Source organism: Sander vitreus, chromosome 6, assembly GCF_031162955.1.
Source record: "Sander vitreus isolate 19-12246 chromosome 6, sanVit1, whole genome shotgun sequence".
NCBI lineage: Eukaryota > Metazoa > Chordata > Actinopteri > Perciformes > Percidae > Sander > Sander vitreus.
Genome location: NC_135860.1, coordinates 23,955,712 through 23,979,375, shown reverse-complemented (window position 1 = coordinate 23,979,375; position 23,664 = coordinate 23,955,712). Strand labels below are relative to the sequence as shown.

Sequence of the window (23,664 nt, the reverse complement as noted above, 5' to 3'; positions counted from 1 at the left end):
ATTTCCAGTGAATTCTACTGCAGTGAACCGAGACTCTTCCTCATTTTGCCGGTAGACTCCTTGAAGGCCCCTAAAGGACCCCAACAGCCGGATCAAGACTGTCCGCTGCATGGGCCCCACACTCTTTGGGAACTGCTGTTCTAACCTAGGACGGATCAGCCTTATATGATGTCCAACACATGCAACTATACACACACACACAGCCCGCACAGGCACATCAGATACCAGAGGATACATAAATGCCTGCTGTACAACAGCTGCTGGTTTTTGCAGTAAGCCATGAGAGGAAGTGGTTTATATCAGTGAGTTTGGAGAACCAGCAGGTTTCCTTGAGGTGGCACTAGGGGAACCCCAGTAAAATGAGGAATAGTTCAATTTCACAATCATTTATTTTACCAAAATGAGCCCAAATTAGAGAAAAGAGTTATGAGTGAGAGTGCAAAAGTTGTAGCCCTTTTATTACACCCTCTTTAGGAACGCTTTCCTTATAATAAGGAAATTGTTCTAACTATGTGATGTCATCAATTTCAGTGGAATGTTTTTTTGTTTGGGCCATGAATATCTTTTAAACTTATGTGGTGACAGGGCAGTGAGTGAGAATGTTATATTGTTTATCTATGAAATAAAAAAAGAGTGTGAAAGTGTATATCTATTGGTTATGTGTGCTATTTGTTTCAGAAGATGGTCCTTGAAGACTGGCAGAAATAATTGAAAATAAACATCTCAATCTCTCTCGAGTTCCACAGCATATTAGAAATGCAGTGTAGCCACATGGGGAAATAGGATAATATTTCTCTGGTCTACACAAAATAAAACAAATTAAGCTGTTCTATGTTTAGCTGAAAAGAGAAAAGTTCAGGAAGTTGTCCAACTTAATAATGGCCTTGTTGATCGCTGCCTGTTCTACTTGTGTGTTAATCACTTTCCCCAGGATATATCCAAGACTGCTGCTTGCCTGTCCAGCTCGCATTAATTTAATCGCTGCTCAGCTAATTCATTGATTAATTGGCTCATTAGTGATGCCTGGCAACATCCATTTCTGCCATGACAGTCTGATGTTTCAATAGAAAAGAAAAACAGGCTGGCAACAGCCCAGTTTTTCCACAGTCCCACTGTGCATAATGTCCAACCACTGTCAACAGTTCGCCGCACAATTGTGTCACTGTATAACTGCCTGGTTTTGTGCCACAGGATGTGAAATGAATATGAAGGTGAACTGTGCACATTCTCCGTTCTTGTCTGGTTGAGTAATGTCACTTGGGTTTCAGCAGTGGGTGACATCATTCTAAGGGAAAGAAAAACTTAAAAAGCTGGAGCGACTGTTAGAGCTGCACTACCGAGATGAGGTAGATGCTATTATGAGAGGACAAACTGCTGCTGCAGATTTATTCCACAAGTCAAGGTTATGTTGCTCTGACATGACCAGTGGCTTCCAACTCTGGGACGAGCTGTCGACCGCTAACTTACATTATTATTAGTAATAGGAGGCGATAGGACCCCGCTGCACCTGTAACAAGGAGCTGGATGTTAGAGTGACCAACAACAATACGTTGATAGTAGTACCGATGTGACATCACTGGCCAAATGACATGGCCATAAAGTAGCACAGACTTACATGACCAATGCGGAAGTGCCTTGAACCTGAATTCTATTTAATTTCCAGCAGTGGGGCGTGGAAAAAAGTTCCACTGCATAGATGTCTATGAGAAAATGACCCTACTTCTCACTTGATTTAGTAAGTAGTAAACATTTGCATAACAAGTTCATGGTCTCAATCGCTAGTTTCAAGTCTTCTTCAACGCAGCGTGAAGTTCATTTAGTAAATTATGGTCCTATTTATTGTAAAATTGACGATAAGCATGGCATGCTTTAGGGCGTGGCTACACACCAACCTGTCAATCATGACAGAGGCTGAGCAATGCTAATCATAGCACTGTGTACATTAAAATAGTCTTGATCGGTAACATTTTGACAACCAAGCTAGCTAGCTTGTGCAAGCTGGTAACTGAAGGTAAAGTCTGCCCATTTCCTGTGTACTGCTGTACATACAGATAAAAGGCGACAGTATCTGGAGGTCTGCGCTTATCAGCCGGCAAAACTCCGCCAGATGACTTGTGTCAGCCGGTTAAAAATCTGTGACTTTCCCTCTTTAGCATTTAGCTTAGTGCAAAATCATTTAAATCATACATGACAATGGCTTAGCCGCGTCATCTTCCCCAGCTCCGCCCTCTTGTCCAAATATGGTCACTTCTGGCCAAAATGCAAACTACTGGCTTCAAAACGGCAGTCCACAAGCTAATGGGTGACGTCACTGATGCTAAGCCCATTATTTTACAGTCTACGGCTTTAACTTATGAGTTAGACCACTGAGTTAGAGATGTAAGCATTAAAGTGTGTCAGCTTTTCAGAAAACCAACATGCTGTCCTCAACACCCCCCTACCCACAAACACTCTCCCACAATTCTGCACCATATGCCCACGACAAGTGCATAAAAATCGTTCCCAAGCCATAGCACAGGCCAACCCATAAAAACTTAATGCACCTAATTTTCCAGTAATCAAACTTTTATAGACTGCAATGGCTTTTATACTAACAAATTTTAATTATCGCTTAATTTTAACAGCAATATTAACACGATCCCTCATTCTGGGAGTGTTCATTCTCCATGAAATATTGAGTAGGGTAAACAGCGAGGCGCTGTCCGCTGGCTCCTGTTCAAACAAGGAGCCAGCAAACACAAAGGTGAGCTAGGGGTCGCTGAGGCCTTGCCAGTACCACACTGGGACTACGTGAGCTGCACAGACCTCTGGGAAATGGAGCTTCATGAGTGCAAGCACACAGAATCAGTCTGCTGATGTTGCACTACTCCTTGGCACTGATCACTGATGTATCTTTGTCAGTGTTATAGTGATATGATGCAGCAGTGGGTTTGATTTGACAATGATTTGAGCTTTTTTTCAAATATACTCGGCTACTTTGAAGTTAATATTTTCCTGCTGCCTGTGCTGTGCTGCCTATCAAATCCTTGCTTACAGTACCAGCAGAACGAGATGTTATTGACTGCTGCCCTTGGGTGGCTGAAAACTAGGCCTTACCACCCAACATCAAGCCACAGAGACAAAGTGCTGACACAGGCAGATAAGGGGAGGAAGAAAGAGAAAGATTAAAAGAGCAGATTCATTATCAATAATTAAGGCAAAGGATTTATTTTAATGAATTAGGGGTTGTCTTTATCTACTCTTTATCTCCTTATCACACTGCTAACTCACTCTCTTTTCCTCCATCACACATACATGCACGCCCTGCACACACACTGGCTCGTGGTTTTTGTGTGACTTGACCCCTGCCTGCTCCGTGTGGTCCATATTGCCACCATGCTGGTTCCAGGCAGGGCTCTTCCGCCCCTGCTCCACCCGTCAAGCCGGGATGGTCCCAGCCCTCACTGCTGGGGCAATATGGCCGTGCTGCACGGCATGCTGGGACGCGGCTGCAAGCCCAGAGCTCGGTGCTGCAAAGTCAGATGCCTGCTCAGCTGAGTTCGGCCCCTGGCACAGCAAGCTGAGCAGCCGCAGCAACGTATACACACACACACATATACATATATATATATATATATATATATATATATATATATATATATATATATACATACACACATATATATATATATATATACACACACACATATATATATATATATATATATATATATATATATATATACACACACACACACATATATATATATATATATATACATATTCTGCCATGTGAACATACAGAACTAAATGTGGGGCATTATGTAAAACTACAATATTGGCTTACTGATGTGTCAGGCCAATTTTCCAATTTTAAAATAAGATGCGTCATTGTTGTCCAATTCTGATTTGATGTATATTGACTGGAAACTTCTTTTTTTTTACCATGCCAAAAATAAAATTGTCGAAACAAAAACACTGACAAATGGACACATTTAAAGACACAAATAAAGATACAAAACATTAACATAATCTACATGCTTTTACTATTGGCAGTTTCAATCCAAACTGAGTATCTCCTTCCAAAACCAGCCATTCTCTACAATCTTCTCACTGCGTGTAATAACGGATGCTCTGACTCTCCCCGTCTTCATTTTGTGAGTCATCACACCTGCGCTGCATGCATCATGTTAGCTATTTCTGGATCTGTATTAAAGCTTTTTCACCTGGTTTTCTATTTTCTTCCGAGGGATTTTAGCACCCGCTTACTTGGCTCAGACATACAGTAATGCTGTAGAAAAAAACAGCAACTGCACTCAGCAAAACGGAGCAGATTTTAGCAATTAGACATCTCCAAAAACACTGAAAACATTCTCTCCAGCTGCTTGTATCATGCCTCCCCCTACTTAAACAAACATATCTTTCTTCTGGGCTGTCAGCACTCCTGTTTCAAGAGTGATGAGTATATTAGTTCAAGGAGTTTATTATTACAAGCGTGAAAATGGCAGGCGTTTTAACAATTACCTATGAAAACAGGTATGTGAGACAGGTCAGTTGTCTTTTGGCGCCCTGTTTTTAAAGAACTAATTACAAGCAATTGAGGCAAGGTCACTGCTGTCAATCATGCTCTCAAGCCACTCCTTGTTATTGAAGTGTTGGTTTAGGTGCCTGCAGACCCGCCGTAACATCAGGGAGCACACACACTGAGACGCACACCAAGGTCTACATGGTAAACTGCAACAAATATGAAAACAAATGTAACTATGTGGTGAAATATGTCAATTTTCTTCAGGTGACAGCAAAGGCAGAGAATGAATTTTCGAATCGCATTGACACACATGTCCACTCATGTATAAACATAATGTGATAGAAGTCGGTTTCAGTCATATATGAAAGTGTGTGTGTTGTTACTCTAAAGAAGTGATGTACAATTAATTCCACGTTCCTCCTTAGGGGCAGCTATTCGTTGCGGTAATTAACACCACACGTTCAAAACTGATGGTTTTATGCTCTTTTTTGTTTTACAGTCAAGGTGATGCTATTGTTCTCCTGTGAATGAGCAGGAAAAGGCATTCTTGACGTGCAACACTCAATCAAAATCAATAAAATCAAACTAGTGGGAATACCTCTACCATACCACCATTTTCCCACTGGGCTGTCTCAGACGGCACACAGCCATTAACTAAATAAGTGAGATTATATATTCAGATGACAATGCTCTGAGGAACGATGATTCAACTCAGTGTGACATTACAAGTGGGGGATAACAAAAGTGACAACTACTTATTATAATTCTGAGCTGTAATGCAAAAATGCAACAGTAAAAAGCTTTTTAAATCACTGCACGTTATTACAATCTGAAACCACGCAGCTAGGTTTATGCAAACTTGCGAGGACATGTGGTCCTCGTAAGTATACAGCAACGATAGAGCACACACATGCAGGCAGACAAAAGGACAAAAAGCCCTCATCTCCGCTCAGTGCCTGCAGTGAGGAGTGGTGGTGTGACTGAGACGAAGACCCAGTTGTGTCACTTTATAACAGTCTCTCTCGCTCTCTCTCTCTCAGATAGTTGGAGTCTTTCATCTCACCCATCCTCCCCTCGGATTCCTCTTCCTCCTCTTCCCCGCTAAGGGTTAGAACGATGTGTGGAGCTAATATTAGCCTTGTTGACCACCATTGCCTACTACACTCATTAGTGGGAACTGATTGTAATGAGACAATGTGATTGGATTACTTAAAAAATGTGTATGGACAAAACATGTGTATGGACACGTTTTCCTCATGTGAAAATAATCAGGTTGAAATAAGTTGTGTTTTTAACATGGCCTTCCAGTGCTTGGGTGGGTTTTCTTTAACCCTTAAAACATACATTTGACAAGAAAATGTTCAGGTTTGAAACCAAAAGGAAGAGCTTCATTTGGCTATGATCGCTGCAGTGCCTATAGGCTGGCTACCTGAATATGTTTTGTACAGCCATGTTTTCGGCTAACCCGGTATACAGGTGCCTTTTGCTTTACTTTCAAATACATCATGTTTTTTTTTTTAGGAATTAGCACCTGGGTGTTGGGCTAAGACTGCTGACTGCCCCATACTACTTAGGGAAGTTCAAATGAGGACAGATCTCATGTGGATCGATAAAGTTTAGGCGGATTAACCAACATGAAATAGTGATACTAAAAATCGTCAGCACTTTCAGACTTTTAAAACCCAAATCGGTGGGACTCTATCCTCCTCACAGATACCCACCCAAAATAACTTGGCGTTTGAGGCCCCAGATGGATTTGGGTAAGTGAAGCCTGGTGTTACCTACGGCTAGTCAGGTCTCCTCCTCCTCTTGCTCCTCCTCCTCTCTTCCTTTGACTAACAGATCTCCCCAGTGTTCTAAAAATACCAGGTGAACAGGGCCGTAGAGATGGTGATGATACTGCCTCTCTGACACTGTCCCACTGCAATCCATCTCTCCACCGCCTGCCAGCCAGCATATGTTTGCAATTGGCTCCCCCCAGCAACCCCCATTGCCTCTCAACCCCCCCTCACTGGTCCCCAGTTGCCGGTTCAGATACCCCCCTACACACCACACACACACACACACACACACTTCCCCACCCTTTCCCTCCCCCTGTCTCTCTTTCTCCCTCAGCTACCGTCCTAGTCTCCAGGTCTGGGCTTTCAAAACCGGTGCATCTATCAATCATTGAGCCAGCACTGTCATGTCGGACCAAACCACTCATACACACATAGACGCTCAGGCACATACTTCCTCTCTTTTTCCAATTCTTTCCTCCTCCCTTTCTTTCATCTCCCCCTCTCTGTCTCTTTGTCATCCCATCTCACTCTCTATCCCTCCACCTTCTCCGTTTTCCTCCTCCGTCCTCTGTCGCCTCCCCTACACTTGCCCAAATTTGTTCCACTTAATAAGCCCTCCCCAATGACCTTGTGCTAATTAAGCTGCACTGTGTTGGAAATATGATGGTTAATTAATGATGAGATAAATTCTGTCTGCAGGACTGTCAGAAAAATGATGACACTATGTTTTACAGGTTTAAATAGAACAAACCTTGTGGCCGTCCTCCCTCTAAGTGTGCATGCAAGGGAGTGTGTGTGTGTGTGTGTGTGTGTGTGTGTGTGTGTGTGTGTGCGTGCACAGTAAGCATGTGTTGAAGTGTGCATGAATGAGTGCAATAAAAAGAATGAGCAAAAACAAGGGATAAAAGAATGATCTTTTGATGACGAGTGGGAGTGTACAGTTTGTGTGTTTATGCGTATAAACATAACTATATGTAAGTTTACATGGGTGTGTATTTAATTTACATGCAGTGACTCAACATACAGTACATTACGTGTGTGTGTGTGTGTGTGTGTGTGTGTGTGTGTGTGTGTGTGTGTGTGTGTGTGTGTGTGTGATGTAATGATATGTGGCATAATACTTAATGGCTGGGCAGACTGACTGGTGTTGGTTTTTGGCAAAAACACACACTGAGCTAAACACTAGCAGGCAACACACAGACACTAGGAGCTTCATTCATGCCCAGTAAACTTGTGTGTGTGTGTGTGTGTGTGTGTGTGTGTGTGTGTGTGTGTGTGTGTGTGTGTGTGTGTGTGTCCTCTAAGACCTTGGCAGTGTTGCCACCTTCTTTAACTAAAACAATTAACACAAAAGGTCTTTGGGAGCAAAAGGGTGATGCACTTAGAGATGGGATGGGATTTTACCGACTAGTCAACTTAATTCAAGTGCGGTCCTAGTAAAAAACTAGGGCTGCAACTAACAATTAATTACCTCGATAAATCAACTTGTAGTTTAGTCTATAAAGTGTCAGAACAAGGTGGAAAATGTGGATCAGTGTTTTCCAAAGCCCAAGATGATGTCCTCAAATGTCTTGTTTTGTTCAAAACCCAAAGCTATTTTGTTTACTGTCACAGAGAAGTGAAGAAACTATTCACAAAAATGTTCACATTTAAGAAGCTGGAATCAGAGAATTCTCAAACAGGTTCATCAATTATCAAAATAGTTGGGGATTAATTCAATAGATGAAAACTAATCGATTAATCTTTGCAGCTCGACCAAAAAATATATGGTTTTTTTTTGTTGTTTTTTTTAACTTAAATCAGTGCTTTCACTGGCTTTGGCTAAAATAGGACTTCTTAAATGAGCAGCATTTCCAAAATAGACAGAGACTAATCCGCTGGCTGATTTAAGCGTTGTGCTTTCTAGCATCGCCACCATTACTGCTGTGGCAGAATCCAACTGAACAGCATTTAACCAAAAGTGAAAGCAGAAACGCTTGGGTTGATCTGGTCAGCGATTGCGTCCTCTGACAGATTGGTATCCTGTGTTAATGTGAAAGATATTCAGTCTCAAAACACGTGCTTGAAATGTATCTGGTTGTGTAACCTTCACCGGCTTTACTTTGTAGCTTGCGATTATAAATCAACAAACTTGCGATCCATGATGTGCATTATAATCAGATGAAACGCGTCACGTAATAAAAGTCTGAAACACATGGCAAGTTAAAGTGGAATTAGGGCCAGGAAGCATATGCAGAGCGTGCCCAGCTAGCAGGCTAGCAAGGGATCAGCGGCACACTGCAGGCAGCCACGGCCCTTTAGCGTGGCCCTGTTCGGTACTTTGTAGGCATGTCGCTAATAATGCAACATTAGGATTTAATGGCGATGAACAAAAGCTGAATCGATTTTATGGATCAGAGTCTGGTGGATTTTACTTTCAGTTTCCAAAGTTGAAGCTTTACATTTATAGTTTAGACTAAGTGGTTAAAAAGTGAAATCCTTTATATAAATTACAGTGTTACTATTTTGTGCAACCCGCATTCAACCCGTATTTCTGTCTACAGAGCCCACCATTACCTGAGGTTTTGGCAGTTGGCCTGGCATTAGTGACTGTTCAGTTGTTAAGATAGTAAGTTGCATAAATGTTGTTAACCACTGTTAGAAGGAGAAGCAGGGCTCCAGATTGCGACCAAATGGTCAAAATGTGAGTGTGCGCGACTGAATTTTACATCCAGTCGCACATGTGCGACCAGTAAATTTCCCCCCTTATTTTTTACACACTAAACGTGGAAATTTCGGTACCTGAGAGCTCGTAAGCGCAATCTGCATATGACAGAGAGCGGAGCTCTGACACACACACACACACACACACACACACACACACACACACACAGAGGTGCGGACGGAGCAAACTACTGTGCAGTTTTATTGAAGTCACAGTTAGTCACGGAAATGCCGATAAAGTGGTTACGGTTTTTCAAAACTTCACGCAGACAGCGTTTGCATATGATATTAACGGCGAAAGCGGTCGCGGTGCTGTTGACGTACACTTCCTGACAAGCAGGGACAACGGTGGGTTCTCTGCCCTGGGAACCGACTGACAGGCTGATGCTGTAAGGCAAGGCAGCTTGATTTCTACAGCACCTTTCAGCAACAAGGCAATTCAAAGTGCTTTACATGAAACAGTAAAGAGCAGTTGAAAACGGCCATGATGAAAATAGAATAGAAAAGAATAAAGAATACAAGTTACAGTGAGTAAGAAATTAATAATTATTCAACTCAAGGTTGTAGGGACGGGTTTGGGAGGAGAGAGGGAGGGGTTTTATTTTAGTTTAGCAGCCTAAACAATGCATTTTTAATTTGAAGTTGAAATCATTGTAACTGTAGACTAGATCTGGTATATTTTTTTAAATATTTGTACTGTCATGACAGCGACGGTGCGGTCAGTTTACCTTTCGAAACAGCACATTGTGATTTCTAAGTGTTTATTAGTAATACAGTGGAAATTAGTAGAAATATGAATATTTGGTTAGCATGTTGATTTGCGGTGTGTGCCCCTAAATTTTCTGGTTGCGCCCCTAACATTTTCAGTTGGGGGCCACTGTGCTCCTAGTGAAAAAAGTTAGTCTGGAGCCCTAAGAGGCATCTGCTATGACAAAGAAAAAGAAAAAAGAAAAAACCTGTTTTACGTGTTCAACCGGCATGTGCCAATTGGACAACAGAAGCATAGATGTTGGACTGGCAGGTCATCGGTTCAAAAAGTGGCAAATAGCTATAAAAAACAAAACGTGGCTGCACTAGGTACGTCACAGATGTAAACATATGTAACTGTGAGTATGAAGCTACCTTTGGATAAATAAAGGTTACACTAAAAAAAGATGTGGATCAAACAGACTTGAAGCAGTTGAGGATATGAGGATTTGTTTCCATCTAATCCAGATGAACAGCTGACAGTAGAGATTTAGCTGATAATGTCAGAAAGATGGAGAGACATCTGGTCGGGTTGCTTACTTCCATATCTGAAGGCACTTGTCATATCTAATACCACACACTGTCAAAAGTATCAATTTGGTTGCGGAGTAATGAAAAAGCGGGTCTGTTTCTATTTTAGCAGCTCGCTTGACAGATTGAGAGGTGTTTAACGTCTCGTTTTAGCTTGTCAGGGGGGGGGGGGGCTTCACAACTTCATCCCCTCATCTTTCTTTTTCACACACATACACAACGCACATACACTGACAGCAGGGCTCTGCTTCTGATAGACAGGGCCAAGCGGGAGACATTACACATACACAGAAACACACACTCGCATACACAGACAAAAATGGTAAAAGAAACATCATTCATCCTTAATTCAAGAGGGAGAGCAGAAAGTAAGATGAGGGATGCAGCCAGATAAAGTTTGACAGAAAAAAAAAGAGGATGTAAGCAAGAGACCGAGACAGACAGAATGAGTGAAAGCCATTTAACTCATTAGGGAAAGGGAGGATCTCAAGTTATATTTAACTTTAAAATGTCACTAGTGGGGACCTTTTGCTTAAAAGCCTGCAGACCTCCATAGGGGTTGTAGGAGTCATCCTCCAAAATGTATAATTAATTGTCTGCTGTAGCTTTCACTTCAGTAAAGAGTTGTTGTCTTTGACTGAAAAGCTAATGTTATGTAGTGCTGAACGGGGTTGCGTGTTAAATGTACCTTTCTTTACGCTGTCCAACTCCATGTTTTCCCAGCAGGTGGGTGCTGAGGTGTTTCTTCATCACAAAGGCCCAGCTACAAAACACACAAACAGCACATGGGTTAATGTACATAGTCACTATTACAGGTTTGTCCAGTGTGGTATCATTCCATCCGTCTTCTGCCGTTTATTTCAAGAAAATATGAACAGTAAATGCATCACTTCGGTACAGTGTGCCCAAAATATAAATAAAATGCTATTTCTATGAGTGTGCCTGACAAATTCTTCCTAGGATTATAAGAGAAGGATGGGACAAATACTTGAAGATGTGAATCACTGGGAGACAGCCTCTGCAATCATGTGTATTGAAATAAATGAACCAGAGTTCTTAAAGTCAAGCTGGATATAAACACACTCCGTTTGTCACTTATATAACAGAAAAGACGGGTCTTTGTTTTGGTTATTCCTCCATTTTGCTTTCCGTAAAGATGTGATTCACTTTAGGAATATGGAGGGACTGTCTGTTGCTTGTCCTCATTGAGTTTTAAATAGAATCTGTCATAAACAGGTTTTTGGGTGGAGAGACTATTGTTATTTCAATAGATGACAGACCATTAAAAATAAAATGTAAAACAAAACTTTCCACAAAAAGAATAGTATAACGTTTGAGAATGTTTGTTTTACGAGCACCATTTTGGTCAGACAGTAGAGTGAAAATCTAGTCAACAAGTTCCACATGTTGTACATCAATGTGTCAAACAGATATGTACGTACGTGCAAGGATTCAAATGCACATGTATCTACAGTAAATACAATTGCACGCACACACAGTCAAAAATGCCAGGGTACCATAGCTTGACAGTGACCACAATGTCCTGACTCTGTCGAGGGCCCTGAGTTTACCGTGTCTCCTAAACAGCATATGAAAACATAATGAACGGATGACAGGACTAACTACTCTGACATCCAAGCTGCTTCACCAGAGTTTTCATCCCCTGGCCTTTTCATTTAGCACCCATCACTTCCCATTATTGTGCAACTGAGAGACAATGACCACATCTGAGAGCTGAGGATGGAGCTACATGAAAGAGGCCGAGGGAGTTGAACCGACAGTCATATGGTTGGCACTGTCACTGCACACACTGGGTCCGGTCCCCCCCCCCCCGTTGCTCCTCCCTTTCCTTCTTTTCTGGAGGTTTTCACTTTGATTTCTTCCAAGTAGATCATTATTCTATTTTCCCTCTGGCAAGCCCCGTCTGTGCCTTTCTAAAGCTTTCCTTCTACATTTAGCAGTCAAGTCTTTCATGAAGTGAAAGCATAATTATTTCACTATTTATGTCGCTATGTCAGCCCCTCTCTACCCCAACGCGCCCCGTCTGGACACACACACAAACACACACTGAGGCTGTGTCCTCCATCCCATTATGGCCCCGGAGTCCTGTCCGTCACCGAGGCCCCTGAGGTCGACGCTAACTAACCACCATATAAATATTCAAACATATTCCGCTGTTTTGCCTCACAATCACTCTACATTTTCTCAACCCTCTCTAACTCAATCCATCCACCCGTCCAGAATGTTGCCTTGGAGTTAAACTGGGAGCGAGTGTAGGACAGAATCTTGTATGGTCCAATCAGGGAGAATGGCAAGATCAAAATCCTAAACTTCTCTGGCCCACTGAGAGCGCCTCTGACTGACGGCACCATCTACAAATAAACAAACCACATAATTAAGATATTTCTGAGGGGGTGAGGGTAAACAAATTAATCAATATATTTGAGAGAAAAGCACGGCCTTGGAACACTTCACACGTGCCTGTTTAAGTCGTCGTGTTTAGACGTGGAGAAAAAAGAGCTTGCAAACATTTCTGTTAATTATGTATTACAGCTGTCCTTCATAAACCTAATTACAGAGTGCTGAAAGGCAACAGGGGCAATTTGCATATGCGCATGAAAGACAAGACATATGCAAAATATGATTTTAATTAGCAGTCTTTGATAGCAAGGGGTACAAATCAAACTGGCATGTTGTGAGATTCTCACATCGCCCATTTTTTTCTTTTTTTTACTGGATTATTCTCAGAGTGGCACGAGTGCAAGATGGGCAATGCTCTGTGGAGGCACCTGACACAGGTTGCACGCACACACACACACACACACACACACACAAATAATACATTTACAATTAGCTATTCACCATATGATTATCCAATACACCCAAACTACTGCTACTAAATTACAGGCAACACACACACATACATATTCGAATTCAGACAAAAACAGACATCCACAAGTACCCAATCTTTCACGGTAATGCCCTGTGGAGGCACCTGGCACAGGCTGCGCGCAAGCACGCACACACGCGCGCACGCACACACACACACACACACACACACACACACACACTATCTAAATGTTAAAGGGGCAAATCCATTTGTTTAAGGCAGTGTGTAATCAGCCCCCTGCCCTTGGTGTGTGTGTGTGCATCCTCTGCCATCCAGGTCAAGGCCTCAGCTTGTCGTCCTGCTGCCTTGGGCTGCATCATCAGCCCGAACCATCAGCCTTGATGGTTATTGTAACAAAGGGATACTTTAACATGCCATTCATCCATATCAATTCTCTTCCCCCCCATGAATTGAACTAATAAGGCTGTGCCTCTGCCCTCCAGGGAGGCTCATAATATCCATTGCAGATATGAAAAAAAAAAAAAGAAAGAAAGGAAGAAAGACGGAGACTCTGGTGTTTCACGTTCGACTTTCCCTTCAGACTAATCGGCGCGCCACAGCTCGTTAGGTCCGTGACGTGCCGGAGCTTTACCGATAAGCATGGGAGACACGGCTCAATTACCCACAGTTACAATCTCTCTCTCTCTCTTCCCTCCCGCTGCCTGATGATGAAGAGATAACATGTCAATATTTGATACAAACAACTTCATTTGCCTAATGGTGTTCCTGGATAGGCCCATCTACAGGTCCGGAAGGGATGGGAGATCTAAGAAAAGGCCTAGAGCAACACTCAGCTTAGACGCACCGTAGCCCAACACCCCTCAAATCACACACACCCATTACCGAGAGCTGTGCACAAGGCATGCTGGGATAGAGCCAGGTCAGACATGACATACTTTGCAAACTTTGAGTTAAGTAACTTATTCAGCTGGTTTCTTCAGGTTTTGACATTTCACCTTGAAAGGTAAAAGACAACAAATGTGCTGTAGTCTTTCGCTTAATTCTGGCATCTCTGCACTCATATTGTTGCCTTAAAAAAAGTCATGCCAGATGGGTTTTAAATTGACCCAGCATGGGTAAATAAAGCTCGGACACAATAATGGGTAATTTTACCCAGTACCCACAGGTAGAAACCCACCCATCACAAGGGTTGTTTTGACCCAGTAACCCAACAGTAATAACACAACAATAAAATAACACCAACAATGGGTCAAAACAGACGATTGGTACTGAGTAAAGTTAACCCAATATCTGTGAATCTATATGAAGCCAGCGTAGGGCTAGGGCAATATATTGATATTATATTGATATCGATATGAGGCTAGATATCGTCTTAAATTTGGAAGTGTTGCCTTTTTCCTGGTTTTAAAGGCTGCATTACAGTAGAGTGATGTCATTTTCTGAACTTACCAGACTGTTTTAGCTGTTCTATTATTTGCCTTTACCCACATAGTTATTATATCAACGTAATTGATGATTATTTATCAAAAATCTCATTGTGTGAATATTTTGTGAAAGCACCAATTGTCAGCCCTACAATATCGCCACAACATCGATATCGGGGTATTTGATTTTCACCATATCGCCCAGCTCTAACCCAGCGATTTCTAGTCTGCGACATCCGGTACAATTAAGTTGAACAGACGTCCGACCATCCTGTTTTTCCCGAAAATTAGACTAAACCCACATTGTGATTAGTTATAGCCTAATCGTGGGCAGTGGTGGCCTAAAGGTTAAAGACCTTTACACCATTACCACCACTGAGGTGCCCTTGAGCAAGGCCCTTAACCCCAGCTGCTCCAGTGGAGCTGCTCAGTGGCCAGCAGATCAGACTGTGGTTGTACTGGGCAGCTTTCAGGTATGAATGTGCAACTGTGTGAATGTGACAGGTCGTTGTTGCAAATGAGAATTTGTTCTCAATCGATTTACCTGGATAAATAAAGGTTTAAAAACATGTTTTATGGCTGTTGTAGTTTTCTTTTAAGCTGTGTACAATAGTGCCATGAATTGATAAGGAACTACGCATAGCGGCGACGCTAGTTTTGACTTTCAGTTTTGACTTTCACGCCAACCGTTGCTATGCCCACCCCTAACTCCCCTGTCCCGAATTTCACCCATTCCCATCTGGTCAGCCTAGGTACTAGAACAGCATTCCTGGGAAATTTGAACTCTTGTCACCAAGCAATGTGAACCTGTGTGGTAGGAAACACTTTACCCTGGCAGTGATGGAAAACAACCTCTGGTTTAATATCAAATGGGCACTACTGTCAATGTCTCTTATTCACAAAAGATCCAGTCTATGGACACAATTACACATCTGTATGTCTGTGACTGTTCATTTTCCATCTGTCAATTCACTTCTAAACATTTAATGCATTGTTATACATTGTGTTTGATCTCCACACTGGGGAAATGGAGTGCATTATGAAAAGCAACTTATTTTCTCCAAGACACTACAATGAACGACAAGAAGACAAAATTAGAAAAGAAGAAGGTGGATGAAGCTAGCGCCCATATTTCAGATGTTTTAAACAGCTGGCACAGTTTCTTATAGTTTTTCCTTTGAAAACGATTGAACAACCAGTTTGCTGCCTGCTGCGCGCCGCCACAACGTGAATGCAACATAGGAAAAGCTATGAGCTGAAAAATTAGGTTGAAATCGAACAAACTGCTGTATTGTAATTGGTTAAAAGGTAACTGAAAAACCATTACCAGAGCTACCAGATGTAGGGAGCGCTCAACCCTCACCGTGCAAAGCCGCAGAAACCTGGGGAAGAAGAGGGATTCCATGTGGGAAAGATGAAAGGGGAGGAAGGGATGAGCTCTGAAGTTATGGGACTATGCTTCAGCTCTTTTTGAGGAGAAGCACACACATACACACACTCTTTAGTGGTCCGCTGGGCCCCAAAGAAATGAGTGTGTGCGGGCTCATCCAGCCTCCTGTGCCAGTCCTAATGATGGCCTCCACCTGCTGCTTTAATGTCACAGCTGGAGCGCCCTCCATCCCTCACTGACTCTGACTGCCATCAGCAGCAGGTAGCTCCCCTCTGCACACTCCTCCCTCCATCTCCTCTGCCATCTCAGCTTTCTTCATCTCTCCTCACTTCCATCTTCTGTTTCTCCTACCACTTATCTCAATATTACCTCCTCCGTCCCATCCATCTCTCGGCTACACTTCTGCCCACACTTCTTATTGTCTTGCAGGAACTACGTTGTTTAGCATACCCCCCCAGTCCTGTCCATATTTTCACCCAATTCTTCCCTGTCCATTCATCATCTTCGTCCTTTTTTAATTGAACCCAACTTGCATGCAGGGTAAGTTAAGGAGCACCAGGATTTATGGGAAATGTGGTCTTAATTTAGAGACATGTGCAAGAACAGTGCCACTGGTGTGTCAGTCAGTCACTCCAAAAGGCATCGCCACTAATTTGACAATAATGTATTGACAGAAGAAATGTCATACAAACATTAGCACATTTAATGTCTAAGGATGAAGCACCCACAATCTATATTTTACCATTGAAGGGAGACCCATAGCATAACAAAATAACTTTTCTCAAAGTCACAACTAATTTACTCTTCTGATAATAATATAATGTGATTCTTCCTTGTTTATTTTTTTATAAACCCATCCTGGAGAAGCGGAAAACCTGCAGGTAAGTTGACAAGTCTAATCTGAGAAGCTTTGACAGGCAGGTGAACTGACAGAAGAACAGAAACCAACACTTGGCTGACAGCAACCCTGCAGCGCTGAGACAGCTGCCGACATGTCAGACACACAGATAAACAGACAGGAACAAGAAGTCGAAAGATATTTATTGACAGACAGAGCGGCTGCTTTCCTGACAGACAGACAGACAGACAGGAAGACATCAGGAATAAGGACTGAGGAAGGAGGGATTCTGCTGAGCTCACAAGCTGAGTTTAGTGGATGTTCTACAAGCGGGCCTATGGCAGTAGATGGGGTGAACTAAATGTGGTGTCAAATTTGCAGATGTGGAGATAGATGGTGATGGAATGATGAAGAAAGAAAAAGCCACAGGAGAGAAAGAAGGGAAATGAAGACATATGAAAAACCATGATGGAGTATCGAGATAAGCTGGAGTGAATATGAACTGGGGAGAGGAGCAGAGGCAAATGCGTTTGTGGCGCTGTCGCTTTGTTTGAGGAAGGCAAGAGGGGACTTCGCATCAATACGGCTTGGGCTTCTAAGAGATCCGCTTATGGAAACAACACATCATGTAACAGATATTGGGCAGGAAAATAAATAAATAAAACATCTGAATTGATTTTGTTGGGGGGGGGTTTGTATGCCTGCGCCAGAGCAAAGCAAGCACTTGATCTATTCTAAGATGATCTTGATCAAAATAAAAGAGAGGCAAAGTGTTTCTCTGACGACTGATCAACGTCAACCCTCTCAATGAAACAGACACCTCTCACTTATGATGCCGCCGCTTGTGCGTGCGCGCCTGTGTCTGCGTGTGTGTCCTCTAGTCTTAGAGGAGGTACATAAAAAGCTCACTTTGCCTCTCCAAAGGGGTTTTTTGGATCATCTGCTGAGGCAGGTGATGGGGCTTGACGGATTGATTGAGGCGAAGTTCTCATCGACAGTGGCAGCGCCCCATAGAGTTCCCAGCTCCAGTGCACACTGTTCCATTAAAGGATCATTTAGAGGGAGAGCAAGTTCCACCTGCACTTATGCAGAGCACACCCTAATGTGAGATGAAACAGACATTTTCAAGCTACGGGAAAGGGAGGGGAGGAGAAAAAAAAGAAGAAAAAAAAATCATAATAATGAAAAATAAAAATTCAGTCCCTTCCCAACAGCGCATTTCCATCTTCAAGAGAACGGCGATTGATGAAGTAATCTATTATTGATATCATCATCGTTATGCGCCGATGGCAGTTTCAGTGTTAACGGCGCCCCCAGCTCTGAGCGTCATAGCACTGTTTGCATATTATGCTACTCAGCATCATTATATTTTCTAATTAACTGCTTTAATTTGGGATTTAAATCCTAAGTGAGGGGAGAAACTTGAAAACGCTGAACAAGAGAGAATAACACTGTATTTGGTGTCAAGATGAAAGGAGAGGTGTAGAAAGAACAAGGGACAGACAGTTACACAAGTGGCTATAGTCCTTTTCCAAATAGATGTGTATTAGGTGCCACATTGTGCGGAATCGGCACAAATCCGATTAACCTTTATGGATATAAAAAAAAAAAAAAAAAGAGAAAACTCTGACTGAAGACTGAACATGTCCTGAGAAACATTTGAAATGAAATACATGTAACGTTCTAAACTGCTGCTGTGTTATGGGGAGGTGAAAAAGTCTCATTTTACACAACAAAACAAAAGGAACCAAAAAATGCTGGTTGTTAAAGGCCGTTAGCTTCTCTTGCTAATGCATCGCTCTCCTTCCTTCCCTTCCTCTCTGCAGTGCAGTTAAAGATATGAAAAATATATATGTGCTTCTTTTTCTCCCCCTCTCTTCCACCGCGGCGTGTTAAATCATTAAAGAGAAGTCCTGCTCATTATCTCTCTAAACAAAACTTCTCTTAAACCAAATAAATCACCGTTGCGCAGCGCAGCTAACAGCCGTGAAGGAATAAATTACAAAGCGCCTCACTGGCAGCGCTGGTATTTTAAAAAGCTTGCTGCACAATTTCTATGATGTGCAGTAATTTGTAATGCAGGTTTCCTTATGTTTATAAGGTCTCTTCAGGTGTGTGTGTGTGTGTGTGTGTGTGTGTGTGTGTGTGTGTGTGTGTGTGTGTGTGTGTGTGCGCGCGAGCGCGCGTGCGTGTGTGCGTGCGTGTGCTGGGAGAAGAGGTGAAGGGTGGGCAGTGAGAAATAAAAAAAGAGCCTATTTGTGTTCTTTGTACTTTCAATATTATTAAGTTTGGTCTAAATCTGCTATGCTAAATCTAGCAACAAGCTAAATTATTTTACATCCCTGGATATATTTTTATAAAGTTGATAATATAACTAAGACAGAAAAGCATGACCATTGCCAGTAGGGTTTGTTCTCAAAGCCTTGATTGTTTGCATTGAAGGTCAAATCTTCAGTTAACATGCTGCATGAAAATGCCACCAATAGCTAGCATTTTGTGTTGATATTAAATAGCATTACATTTAAACCTTTTATGTATTAAAAAAATCAGTTGCTGCCAGGGTACTTGGCAGGTTGGAAACATTTCTGAAACAACTCTGAGTCCATCACAGGATGCAGCTAAAGGACATATTGATATCATTCATTTAGAGAGAAGAGAGGTTTGCTTTTATTTCAAGATTTACGCACCAAAGCTGTTGCACTGAATCCTTCCTCGCTGCCCCGATGTGACTTCTTTGAAGGAGTAGCGAGAATAAAAACTGTCTGTGGTCAGAGAGGTTGCTACGCTGTATCAGAGGTAGACAACACTGCTGATGCTAGCATTATATTTTTAATCAGCCAGTCAAACTGATATACTGTAACCAGTTTTTTCCAGCTGACCGCGGCGCCATTATAACAGGAAAACACAGCAGCAGGGCCTCATCTCCTGTTAAAGAGTCTAATTGAGGGGAAAGACACCAGCCAGCACTCTCACCTCCGTCCCCACCTCTGCACCCTCTGTGCTCCTTCAGGGACCAGGAGCTGTGATGAGCCCCCCCGACCTCTCTCTGGCCCCCAGTGGGCAGATTAAACTGCGGATAACAGGGCTGCACTTGGGTCCGTTTACAACAGCAAGCCTCCCCTGTGCCTCTTGGGAATAAAAACCAACAGTATCTCCGAGACCCCCCCCCCCACCACCACCACCCCCCACATAAAAAGCCCAAACATGATTTATTCAGTCTGTTTACTGTACACTGTCCTCTGAGAACAAATTAAATGTATGAAAAAGAGGCAGTGAAGAAAGAAAGAGAGGAAGAAAGAATGAGGGAAGAAAAGAAAGAGAGAGAGCTATCAATATAAATAATTAAATCCCGGAAATAAAATAAAAAAAAATAAAAAAACACAAAAGTCTAGAGGCGTGGAGTGTCTTTAATTTGCACAGGAGCTCTGATAACAGGCTCTGCTCAGTCAGGACATACACTACACTGTGGAAGTGACAAAGACGCGTGACACAGATCTATTCTAAATGATAACTTCTAAAATCAAACATATGTCCAAAACCAAAAACTACGGCTCTTAAAAAAAGGAGGTAGAAAAAGCAGGTTTATGGGAAATCAAAGAACACCAGGTCAGCGTGTTCAACCCTGAGCGATCGGGAGATGCTAAGAATGAGGAGCGAGAAGGGGAAGAGAGGGAAAATTGAAAAGAAACAAACAAAGAAGACAGCCTCTAATTTCGACCGCTGTTGTTTTGGTGAGTGGTCTCGCACATTAAAAAGAACTGAGGCAACATGACAAGCGAGAGTTGTATTTCTCTCGCTATAGTTTTGCTAAAGCAGATAATCCATAAAACATAAGGCATAAGGCCTCTGTATTGACGTTTTTCCTCAGCCAGCTGAGTGAAGGGCGTAGCTGGGATGTCAGGCCTGTCTGTCGGCCAGCTACCACTCTCATTATCCCCGCGCCTGTGTGAAGGCCAGCTAAGGTTACACTCCAGAGGAGCAAAATAAACCGCTATGGTACTAATCTAATATTCAGCTATCCTATCAAAGAATGACTTATTAGGCTCAAAGAACCATAACTGTTGATGGAGAGGGAAAATTGTACAAAGAGGAAGTTCACACTCTCTGGGTATGGAAAGTTGAACTGCAAATGTGACACCTGACATCTTCTCTGGTTGATGATATTGAAAAGTACTTTCTCTCACCTCGGAGTACGGTTCGAAATATCTCCTCAGAGGTGAAGTGATGTGTCAGCTGTCTAAAGTAAAAAAAAAAAAAAAAAAAAAGAAAAAAAAAGAAGGAGATTCTGGAGATTGAGTCAGAGTACAGCTTAGGAATTTATACAATGCACCATTCAAGTATTATTATAGCTGCTGTTGCCTGCTACTCAATGCTAGTGAACTTCTACACCTCTCGGAAAGTAGACACACACACACACACACACACACACACACACACACACACACACACACAAAGGATGTCTTTGTTAGGCTATGGCTGCCGTTGTCTTGACACCCACCATCTGCCGCCCCAGCAACAGAGAAGAGTGAAGAGAAGACTTTCTTTCTGGAAACTCGCCCTCCACCCCGCGAACCCCACCCCACACCCTGCGAGGTTTTACTGAAACAAGTGCTGGCCTCCCTCCCACCGCTGACACTCTCTTGGTGCTCTACAGGTTGAATCACGGCTCAATAAACAGCCAATTTCTACCTTTTCTAATGCCTTATTTAAGTCCTTGCTGAAATGAATGAAGTGGTAAACAAACACTAACGATTTACAGTGCGAGACATCCAAACATCCCTTCTTTTTTTCCCAAGAGCAAAGAAAACCTTGTGAAAAGTTGAAGAGCTCATTCACTTAAGCCTCGTCTTATTGAAGTGTGTGTGCGTGTGAGTGTGGGGAGCGAGGGGGAGGGGGGTCTTTCCTCAGTCCCATTCTACAGACATGAGATGTATCACAGAGAGCAAGCACTCAAAGTAAATAAATAAATAAGTAAATAAAGTGTGCTATGCAGATGAGGGTGACGAAGCCTCCATCTCGGCACATTCTGCAATGCACTGGCCATTCATCAACTGCACATGCAAAGCACCGGCTCTGGTCCTTAGCATATTCTAATGAAGGCTTGCATGCAAACGAGGACGACCTTTTCCTTCTTTTTTTCTTTCTTTACAACTGTACATTAACAGGAGGGGAGTGGAGAGTAGTGGCTGTAATGGCTATTAGAGCGACAGGCTGAGTACGTGACGTAGTGATCTAAACTCGGGGACGCTGTAATTAGGCTAATCTATTACCAGACGGCGGCTGTCAAAGATCTTTATAGCAAAGGACGGACTTGTCAGACACTTTATTTATTAAAACTGGCTGTGGATTTTTGTCAACTGGCGGTCAGTTAGAGCCACAGAAAAATGTTCCCGCACAGTGACATGGGATAAGACATGTATAACAGATCCAACACAGGCACCCATGGGACCTTAGCGCTGCCCCTGGACCTTTGAGGTGCTACAGAATGTGCAAGCTAATATTTGCTGTGGGTGTCTAGCCTTGCGTCATACCAACAGACTGATATTAGCTTTAACCTGAATATTAAATATTGTCCAAAAAGGCTGAAGTAATGCACCTTTTTTTAAACAATTTGTGATTGACTGAAGAATTGAATTACTGCACTGGTTGAAAACCTCTTAACCTGAGCAGTTACATAGTTATAAATATTATAATAAAGATGTGTCAATCTGAGGTTGGTCAGTGTCACCGTAAGCTTTTAAATCCCATATTAGTTACTCTTAACATCTAGCTGTCTGTCTTTGCATCCGACTCCCAGAGCCTGGCCTCTCCTCTCTCTTTCTGTCACCAGTGACCAGTGGAGGGGAGGGCAGACCAGCCGTCACCAGCCTCTCCTCTCCTGTCCACCAGGCAGGGTCCTGCGCTGTCGGCGGGGAGGCGGGAGAAAGTTATGCCTCCTTACTGTGACTTTGAACTTTCTCAGATGAGGCATAAATATTGAAATATTGAAATGAAAGATGCGGCGGGCGCAGAGGGGATGGGAGGGAGGTGGAAGAGGAGGAGGGCGGAGGGAGGGAGCGAGGGAAAAGGGAGAGAGGATAGACGGATTGGGGGGGTAGAAGAGACAGGAGGCCCACTGAGAGAAGAGACAAGGCCCTCACCCCTCTGCCAGGCTGCATTCTAGCAGGCCGACAGTTATGGATAGGAAACATTACTGCTGCTGGTAATTAAAGCAAAAACTAATACTGTCTCTTGGATGAGGGGGTTTCATAGTGAGCATCCATTTGTCACTGCTGCACACTCGCCAAGGCCAGATTAAATCACACACATATTTAGTCCTGCTGTGCACAGAGGCTCCATCTATCTATCTATCTATCTATCTATCTATCTTTTAGTGGCAAAACATAAAGATATTGAATATTTACTCTAAACACTATTGCCAGCTTTAATCTAAAACTGGTGTCAGTTTTCAAACGCACGCACGCACGCACGCACACACACACACACATATAGGTCAGCTCCTACTAAAGACTCCTCAGTGAGGCAGTAAGTGACTGAGTGACTGTAGAGTGGCAGTGAAAAGGCCACTGGCTAGGGGGGTGTAGTGGAGTGGTGGGCAAAGACGAGGACAGGGGGAGGAGGAGGGGATGCCATGTCACCAGACGGAGGGGATCGGTGACACTGAGCGTGTCACAGGGTGACGGCTGCACTCTGCTAGGACCAGCAGCCCCTCCAGCGCTGTCAGAGGAACCAGCAGCTCCAGATACTGACACTAGCAGCCATACTGACAGGCCAAACATGACTCGTCTCCGCTCTCGCAACAGACAAGGCCTGACGGCACATAGAGACACCGAGAGAAGGAGGGATGGAGGGATTAGAATTTGGGGGGGGGGCAGAGCTAATGAATACAAAC

At 43.0% G+C, this 23,664-nt stretch overlaps 1 protein-coding gene across 1 annotated transcript in view; it reads right to left on the bottom strand.

The window, feature by feature from the left end:
* Nucleotides 1-23,664, bottom strand: part of znf407 (zinc finger protein 407) — a 153,755-nt gene that overhangs the window by 76,228 nt on the left and 53,863 nt on the right. The window contains 1 exon segment of the mRNA XM_078253539.1: nucleotides 10,958-11,032. Within this exon segment, the coding sequence (XP_078109665.1) occupies nucleotides 10,958-11,032 (75 nt within the window).